Genomic DNA, 9543 nt, shown 5'->3' with positions numbered 1-9543 from the left:
AGGCCTGTAATCCCAGCACTAGGGAGGCAGAAGTCAGGAGGATCACCAGAGTCCAAGCTGTGCAGTGAAACCCTGCACCGAATAAACAAAACCACTAAAAATAAAAAATTTCAGGAAAACAACAGGGTTTATCCCAGATGCAAGTTTGGTTTAACACTGGAAATCAGTGCAGTTACCATAAACTAAACTAAAAAAGCCCAACCAACCAACCAAAAAAAAAAAAAAAGAAAAAACGCACACAATCACATCAGTAGATAAAAAAGCATCAGGCATGTGGCCTATGATCCCAGCACTCAGGAGGCTAAGGCAGGATTGATGTGAGTTTGAGCCAGCCTGAGCCACAAACTGAGTCCAAGGCCAGCTTGAACAGCATAGTGAAACTCTGTCTCAAAAAGACAAAAAAAAAAGAAAAAAGAAAAAAAGAAACACATTAACAATAGCATCAAGAGTCAACAACTCTTCTTAAATCTTGGCTAATCCCACCAGTTTCACATGGTAGGCGAACTCTTCCCTAGTCCTCATGATTGTTCTAGAAGGCACTACTTCTCTCCTGGCCTCTGTTTCCCTACTCTACTCAATTCTCCTATACAGCATTCACCAGGGTCTGTTTCCGAAATCCATCACAGCTCTGCTCTTAAGGGTACGGACTGTGGAGCTTGGCTCCTTTGGATCAATTCCAGCCCTATTTGGCAGTTAGATGTGTGCCCTTGAGCAGGTTTAACTTCTCTCTTTTGAGGCAGGGTCTCATTATACAGATAGGCTTGCCTTGAACTTACTGTGTAGCCCAGGCTGACCTCAAACTCACAGTGATCCTCCTGCCTCAGCCTCCCGAGTGCTGGGATTACCGATGTACGCCATCATACCTGGCAGTTTTAACATCTCTACCCGTGGGTGTCTCCTATCTCAACTGAGAATACTAAAAGGGCACTGTGAGGATCAAAGGAGCATGCATGCATCCATCCACCCGCCCACATGTCTATGTAAAGCCTGGACTAAGGCTCAGACTGTAAGTGCTTTACCTATTAGTATTGCTGCTATTGTTAGAAAATACCTATCCTTGTTAAAAGAAACACCTCCACTTACTCTCCAGCGGCCCTCAGATGGTCTCTTGGTGCATACCAGGAAGAGTTCTGGAAAATTCAGCTCTGAGAGAGTGGTGCAGGGTGGTGAGGTCACAGCTGAGTGTGGCACCGAATCCCTCCTCCGTCACTGACTATTGTCCTCTCTCCTACCTTTAAAATCCTAAAATTGTTAGACTGGCCAGTTGGGAGGTCACGGACAATTTCCAGGGTGTTGCCCCACCGAGGTCAGAGTTACTGCTCAGGGTCTGAGAGAGGACTGAAGGGCCTAGGAAAACCCCCAGATGGCCTGGGCTTTCTCTAAAGATCTTATGATTGATCTCTTCTTATTCCATTAGCTGGTAAAGTTTCCAAAGGTCAGCCCTGCAATTTCTGATCTTCTCTATTTAGAAGTAATTACTACTTTAAGAACAATGACTATAAAAATCAACTTTACATTCTAATATTTCATCATTTACCAACATGTAGTTGTTGACACCTTGATATACTCTAAATAATTCACACAGTTTTGTATGAATTTTCCCCCTGATATTACGCACATCAGTATTATCACTGAATTCATCTTCTGCTTCTCAGCCCAACTTTCTGTTTTTCTGCTGTACCCCCAAATCAGAGCACTGGTCATGGTTCCCTACTCTGCTGTCACCAGCCACCGCCATTCTGCACCCCTCCAGTTCATCTACCCAGAACCAGCTGGGTTAAATCTCTGTTCCCGCCCTGGCCAGCCCAGCCTGAGCTCCCCTGTAGTAGGATTCAGAGATGTGCTCCTTGTCCAGCTGATCTGGTCCTTCCTCAGTCACTTTGCAGCTTAACAGCAACAACCTCCACATGCCCCACGGACCTCATGTGCTCCCAGCAAAAGGAACTGCTCACTCCAGTGAGGGCGAACCCACTAGAGATGGAGTGCCCAGCTGCCAACCCAAACCCACTCACTCATCAGGCCTGAATGCTGAGTTTGGTCTGATTAATTGATTATTGAGACAGGGTCTCACTATGCAGCTCAGGCTGGCTTTGAGCTTACTTTATAGCCCAGGCTGGTTTTTTTTTTTTTTTTTTTTCAGTACTGGGGATTAAACTCAGGACCTTGTGCTTGTCAGCCAAGTGCTTATTCTTTTTTTTTTTAATTTATGTGTGTGTGTGTGTGGCCAGCCCAGCCCACCAGGGGGTGGGGCTGGCTGGCATGTGGCGCTGGGGGACCGAACCGCGGTCCCTGTGCTCTGTTAAGCTTGTTCCAAGTAGGTGCCCCAGACCACCGAGCCATCTCACCAGCCCCCAAGTGCTTATTCTACTGAGCTATCTTTCTTCCCGGCCCAATCCAGACTGGTCTTGAACTCACAATAATCCTCCTGCCTCAGCCTCCTGAGCACTAGGATTACAGGTGTGTGCCACCATGCTCAGCTACTATGGAGGCTTTAGTTTAGAAAACACCTGTTATCCGATGCTTGGCTGCTGGGGTAAGTTGGCTCATGTGCTGACAGAGGGCTCTGTGTTGTGTGCCCAGAGTGGCACATGGACCACAAGTCTGCCACAGTTTGCCATCACTGGTGTATTCAGTTCTTATTCTGAACAGTGATGAGCTTTAATTCTACTTAGACACACGGCTCGGGATTGCAAGGCACTTCTGCTCTACCAGCTCACATCCGGTGGCTCTTGTCTTCACCTGTGGGCTGAGGGGCACCAACACACCAACCTTAAGCATGTCAGCCATGCCGGCCCAAGTCCTGGTCCCTGGCTCCTTGACCGTGAATGTCTCTGTGCCTCAAGAGTCCTTGCAGAAAAGGTCAGGACAGTAACAGTGCCACCTACCATGCCCAGTGGCTTCACAGCATCATGCACACTGAGGACAGTCACTAACTACCCTTTCAACTGCTTCCCACTAACTGCTCCCTGATAACAGGGCACATGAGGCGGTGATCCACAAACTGAGTCAAAAAATAAATATTCAATGCAATAAAGGTATTAAAACATTAGCAAAAGGCATGAATTTTAATCAGGAAATGTAACCTACCTTCAAGTCTGAGTTGGCTGCAAATTTCTGTCCGATTAAAGCTGCATTGCCTCCTACGTAGTGCTGTAAAACATTCAAGGCTATTAGCCAGTCATTTCAACAGTTTCACCAGCCAGGCTTTATAATTTCTCATCGTGCAGTCTTTTTCCCCAAAACATTTTGAGGTGACTTTCAACAAAGGACAAAGACATTAATAAGACGCAGAAGCAAACAGTGAGTCATAGGCGAAGAACATAAATGTTAACTAGGAAATCTGTAGGACCCCTTCTCCGGCCAAGCTTCTAGGCAGCCAGAGCAGGAGAGAAAACACGAAAGCGGGTTGAGGTCTCATCCTCCAAAGTATGCCTACAGTTAGCTCACTCTCCTGAAAACTGTCCAATAGATAAACTTTTTTCAGATCAAACCAAACTTTGCACATGCTAGGCAAACGTTCTACTACTGGAATACTCTAAAATCTTAAAAGGTTTTTTTTGGAAACAAAGTCTTGCTACATAGCCCAGCCTTGCCTCCAACTTGTGGCCATTCCCTTGCCTCAGCCTCCTGGGATGACAGATGAGTGCCACAGCACCTGGCTGAACAGTGAGGCGCCACAAGGCCTTCCTCCACCGGGCCCAAGGTTTCCTTTCTACTGCCATCTCCTGGTGCCGCCACACCTGCCAGCCCTTCTGCTCTCTGCACCTCCACCCCAGGTGCAGCCACCTTCCCTCCCCCCGCACTAGCCACTTGGCCACCATGGTGCCCTCCCCAGGCAAGAAGACAGGTCCCTCCCCACCCCTAACTAATCAAGCCCCTAATCCACCCCTCCTCTACTTGAACTCTGAGTCTCTGGGTAGGTCCCTGGCTCCTTGGGGCAGGACTGCAGCTGTCTTATACATTGGTGGAAAGGAAGAAACACGCGGACGTGCTGGGAAATAAAGGTTTGCCACGGAGGGAATCCTCGAAGGGAACAGCTCCAAGCACCCTGTGGCTCAGCCTGGGCGAGAGAGGCCCCGAGCCTGGTGTTTGTTCTCTGTTGTTAGGCAGCAAGTTACTGTTGCTTTTTTTTTTTTTTTTGTGGAACCGGGGATTAAACTCAGGCCCTTGCACTTGCCAGGCAAGCGCCTATTCTACTGAGCCATCTCCCCGGCCTCTACTGTTGCTTCTAAAAGGTAAGAAGCCCAGCGGGGAGTTCTGCCTGCACAGACAGGGTCTGCTAGTCCTCACCCAGGGGCGGGCACGGACCAGGCAGCCAAATCTATGACCCCTCTGCAAGGCTTGAGCAGACAACCCTTGGGGTCAGGTGGGACAGGGATGCTTTTCTATAAATAAATGTGTAACACTCTGTGATAGCCAGGCTGGAATGTGGCCCTTTAATGTGACAGGCTTAATTACATGATTTAACTATGAAGTCTAGAGAAATTTACTCAAAGCTCTTGGGGGAAATATTAAGACAGCTCCAAAATGTGCACCAGATTTTTCCTATAATGGCCATGAATTGTCATTTATCAGGCCACCTGCCTTAGCTTAAGGAGGTCTGCAAAGATTTCAACTGCAGTGGCAGTAGTATACACAACAGTAACACACTTTAGGTTTTACAGATATTGGCAAACAACTTGGAATGCCCCTGAAAAGTAGCAGAATTTCTGTAGAATTAAATTTTTTTTTAAACATTTTTATTTAGAAATTACCAGAATCTTTTTTTTTTAAACATTTATTTATTTGTGTGTGTGTGTGTGTGTGTGTGTGTGGCCAGCTCAGCCCACCAGGGGGCAGGGCTGGCTGGCATGTGGTGCTGGGGGATCGAACCGCGGTCCCTGTGCTTTGTGAAGTTTGTTCCAAGTAGGTGCTTTAGACCACTGAGCCATCTCACCAGCCCTAGAATTAAAATTTTTAAAAAATTTTTCATTTATGTATTTGGTACAGGGTCTCACTAAACAGCTCAGACTTGGAGTGATCCTCCTGTCTCAGCCTCCCCAGCTCTGGGATTATAGGTGTACCCCACCACGCCCAGTTGTTACTGGGTATGGAACCTGGGTCCTTGTGCTTGCCAGGCAGGGCAGGCGCTTAGACTGCTGAGCTGTCTCCTTGGCCCCTCTGTAGACTTTTAATTTCTTTATGAAGCAGAAGGGAGGATTTAGGAAAATGGCAAGTAATACCATGATCACAAAGATTCTGAGCATTAGGTTACAAGTATACTCTCTTGTTAGCCAGGCATGACGGCACACACCCACAGTCCTAGCACTCCAGGGCTGGTGAGGTAACTCAGTGGACTAAAGTGCCTGCTTAGGCAAATGCAGGGACTGAGGGACTTATGTTCAATCCATGGCATCACATGCCACACCGGCCCTGCCCCTGGCACGTGGTGGCACATGCCTGTAATCCTAATGCTGGGGAGGCTGAGACAGGAGGATCACCAGGAGTCTGAGCTGTGTAGTGAGACCCTGTACCAATTACATTAAAAAAAAAAAAAAAAAAATCCCAGCACTCGGGGAGGCTGAGGGAGGAGGATTGCCATGATTTCAAGGCTAGCCTAAACTACACACTGAGACCCTACTTTAAAATTTAAGTAAAATTAAAAATAAAAACATAGCTAGGGATGGAGAGAAGCTGAGGTGAAAATGCTCAACCAACCAATGCAAAATTAGCTCAAAGAGGCTGAGAGCACATGTCGCAGCGGGGGAGGGGGGGACTAGGGGACTCACCATGTACAAGGTGACTATATGTTATCACAAACATGCACTGCAAGCCCACTGGGTTAGGAGGCTACAGTTCCCTGGACAATGTGAAGAAAGGAAGACCTTATCTAGGCTTTTGAGACAGGTACTGTATGTGTTCCAGGCTGGCCTTGAGCTTACTGCGCTCCTCTTACCTCGGCCTCTCCTGTGTCAGGATGACAGGTTTACACCACAAAAAGGGAATTTAATAGGTGAACCAGAGGTCACCAAAACCAGTTTTAGTAAACATGCTTTATTTGTGCATGCTGAATTCAACCAACTAGAAACAGCACAGTTAGGAAGGCATCAGAGAGGGTTTCGTGAAAAATGCACACGCAACATCACAGAACTGGATTTCCAGCAGTCACTGTGCAAGGCCTCCTTTCCCACCCTGCCCCAATCCCCTGCCAGTGGTGGACACACCTGGGCTCCAGGGAACTCAGATGCGACATGGGCAATGTCATGGAAGGTTTCCCCGTCGCTGAAGAAACGCTCGGCAGCTGCTCCCTGCCCCATGAAGTGGACGAAGGCTTCTTCTAGGTCGTTCCTTGAGCGCAGAACCGCATGGTCTCGCCCACTCCGGGGACTCAGGCCCAGCGCCTGCAGGAGCTTCACACCTGAGAGCACCACGTCGACGCACGCATTGACTCTGGGGGAGGAGGGGAGAGCACAAGAGAGAGGACATGGGTGCAGGGACAGGGGGAGAAGCTTAGGGAGCTGCACCAGGTAGGAAACAGCTGAGGTGGCCTGCCCGCTGGACTGGAAAGGAGGTACGCATAGCAGAAGGAAAATGACTTTAATGAGATGCAGGAGGATCAGAACACAGGACCCTTTAAGTATGTAGACCTTTGCTAGTTACCAAGGGAGAAGACAGTGTCTAGTATTTCAGACAAAGTGGTACCAAAAGATGTAGCATTTGAACCAGACATAGTGGTGGCTTGCTTGTAATCTCAGCCCTGGGGAGGCTGACGCTCCTAGTGAGCCTGGGCTACATAACGAGTTTACCATTGGTTGTGTGTGTATTCAGGACCTTGTTCTTAGTTTACCATTGGTTTTTTTATGTGTGTGTATTCAGGACCTTGTTCTTACCAGGCAGGTGCTGTGACCCTGAGCTATATCCCCAGCCCCATAATGAGTTTTAAGGCCAGTCAAAATTACATAGTGAGACCCTGTGTCAAAAAACAAACAGGGCCAGCCAAATAGCTCAGCGGCTTAAAGCACCTGCTTAGGCAGCCGCAGTGGCCTGGCCCCGCCCCTGTGAGACGGTGACTTAGACTGGGCCTGGTGGCGCCCTCTGATCTACATAGTGAGACCCTGTAGACCGTGTACTAGCACACACATACACACCCCAGACCAAAAAAAATGTAGCATTTCTGAAAAAATGTTTGCAGAGTCAAATTTTCCGGATGTCACCTTAATGGTAAGTTAAATGGGCAAGTCATTTAAATTTCTGAGTAGTCAGTTTTCTTGCCTCTAAAACGACTAGGTCAGGAGCACCCAACTCATAGTGAAGACAAGTGTATTTATAACTAGTGCCTGGGGCAAAGCAAGTAAAGCTTTCATTCTGGCCAAAAGCTACGTATCAGTTGCTTTCCTTTCACAGACAGAAAAGGATGAATGGTGGCGGGAAGAGGCCCCAAACACTGGCCCTGTGTGTAGTGGAGCTCGCAGCAGCCCAGCACTGGGCAGGTGTCCCGAGCCGAACCTTAATGCCCTTGGCTGGCTCCGCGGCCATGGTGAATGGCTACGATGTCAGCACAGAACTGTCCATGTTTGCATCAAGTTCTGCTCTCCTTTAAAAAGACAGGCTAAGTAATGAAGACAGCTAGATGGAAGAGACCTCCACCTGGGCCACCGCCCACCATCACCTCTGCCTACCTAAGTCACTCTTGCTGCTGTGGCCATAACCACACAGGCAGCTCCTAGCCTCTGAGAAGAGCAGGATGCCAGTGGACCACAGAAGACAGCCTTTACTGGTAAGGGGGCTGGGATGCGGCGTTGAAGCTCATTAATAAAAAAGCCCTAGGGTTAGATTACAGCAGGGAGCACATGGTTACAATGTTCTCCATTTAATCCCCCTCCAAAGTCTCTTGGTTTGGAAATTAATACACTGAATCACTAATGGTGACAAACTGAGAAAAGGAATAAATGGAGATAAAGCAGAAGGATTTTAATCAGACCCCTTTGGGTTTTCACAAGCATGGGTTACTTTTACAGTGCTGCTCCAAAAACTAAAACCACCATCTCTCTAGATCTGCGAAAATCTGCAACATTTGGCTCTGTAAAAGGAGAAGGGGGGAAATCAGTTTGCAAAATTTACACAAGAAACAAAAATAAAAGGAACCAAGTTCAGCACGTTTGGCAATGCAAAACAATCCCAATGGAACTAGTTAAAGTTAAGATAAAAATATAATCACCAGAGAAAATATTTTCACCCCTTATTTAATCAGGAATTCTAGACCAAAAAAATAGTCTTATAAAGGAAAAAAAATATCTGATAGCCTTTCCCCCTTGGTACTGGGCTGTGGGCAAGCCCTACCACTGAGCCACACTCCCAACCCATGTGGTACCTCGCGTGTTTTGGGTTTTTTCCCCCCGACAAAGGTTTACATGTTATAATTTTCATTTCTCCAACACAGCAACTCCCATGCTATGTTGCAGCTTTTAACCATAAAGTCCTAAAACACAAATCCAAACTTTTACAGCAATTTAATCACTATGGAACTGGAACCATTTTAGTGAGTTAAAGGAATTTATCCCTTTAAGGTGCTTATTTTAAACAAAATCCCCTTTTAGGGGATGCACATCTCTACTTAGGGTTCTGACCCATAGATTCAGGCTTATGTTCCCCTCCTTCCCTCAAAACAAAAACACAAGAAATATTTAAAATTTTTAAAAATCATTTATTTGGTACAGGGTCTCACTACACAGCTGGGACTCCTAGTGATCCTCATGTCTCAGCCTCCCAGTGCTGGGATTACAGGTGTGTCTGGTTTCAGTGGCTGGCTTGGCACAGGGCTGGCATGGCATGCGGTACTGGGGATCAAACCCTGTCCTTGTGCTTGCCAGGTAGGTGCCTAGACTTCCGAGCTATCTCTCCAGCCCCATAAGAACTATTTAAAGTCAAGAGAGAATAAGGTCCACTGACCTTGCCTCCCTCAAAAGAAGCTGGCTCATTTCCAGTGGACGAACCTCCTGGAGAGTTCTGCAGAGTCCAACGTGGACTGTGCAGACAGACAGCCTCAGTGCCTACGGAAGCCGGGCTCCACGGTCAGCTGGCAGCTGTTATGTCCTCCGCACACCACCCAACGCCACCTGCCTTCTGGCCACCCCAACCCAGGGGCACTGTTATACAACATGATTCATGGGACACTGTCTTTCCCTGCCCTTGTCCTGGGCTGGCCCTGCCTGGCTCCTGAAATCCCACCCTCGGCAGTGAGGGTGTCAGGTCAGTAGCACCTAGGTTGGGAAGGGTTAGAGATACACCTGGCTGCCACAGGTGCCAAATGAGGTCTGATTCCACTTTCAAAGTCAAAACTCATAAAAGAAAGTCACAAAGTGACAATCAATCCTGCATTATGGTAACATTTTTGCAAAATACCAAAAAGCCTTAGAATTAGGCTATGTTGGGGCTGGAGAGATGGCTCAGTGGTCTAAAGCACCTACTTAGAACAAGCTTGGCAAAGCACAGGGACCGCGGTTCAATCCCCCAGCACCACATGCCAGCCAGCCCGCCCCCTGGTGGGCTGAGCTGGCCACACAC

The 9543-nt window shown here is 47.8% G+C and overlaps 1 protein-coding gene across 2 annotated transcripts in view; it reads right to left on the bottom strand.

Moving 5' to 3' along the window:
• Window positions 1-9543, bottom strand: part of Adpgk (ADP dependent glucokinase) — a 32834-nt gene that overhangs the window by 13216 nt on the left and 10075 nt on the right. For both annotated transcript variants that reach the window (XM_023712626.1, XM_004628907.2), the window contains exons 2-3: window positions 6204-6429; window positions 3088-3150 (exon numbers count right to left, since the gene is read on the bottom strand). In XM_023712626.1, the coding sequence (XP_023568394.1) occupies window positions 3088-3150; window positions 6204-6429 (289 nt within the window). The remainder of the gene's footprint in view (window positions 1-3087; window positions 3151-6203; window positions 6430-9543) is intronic.

Source organism: Octodon degus, unplaced genomic scaffold (assembly GCF_000260255.1).
Source record: "Octodon degus isolate 3935 unplaced genomic scaffold, OctDeg1.0 scaffold00026, whole genome shotgun sequence".
Lineage (NCBI taxonomy): Eukaryota > Metazoa > Chordata > Mammalia > Rodentia > Octodontidae > Octodon > Octodon degus.
The sequence above is the reverse complement of the archived record's forward strand: the minus strand, read 5'-3'. Positions and strand labels throughout refer to the sequence as shown.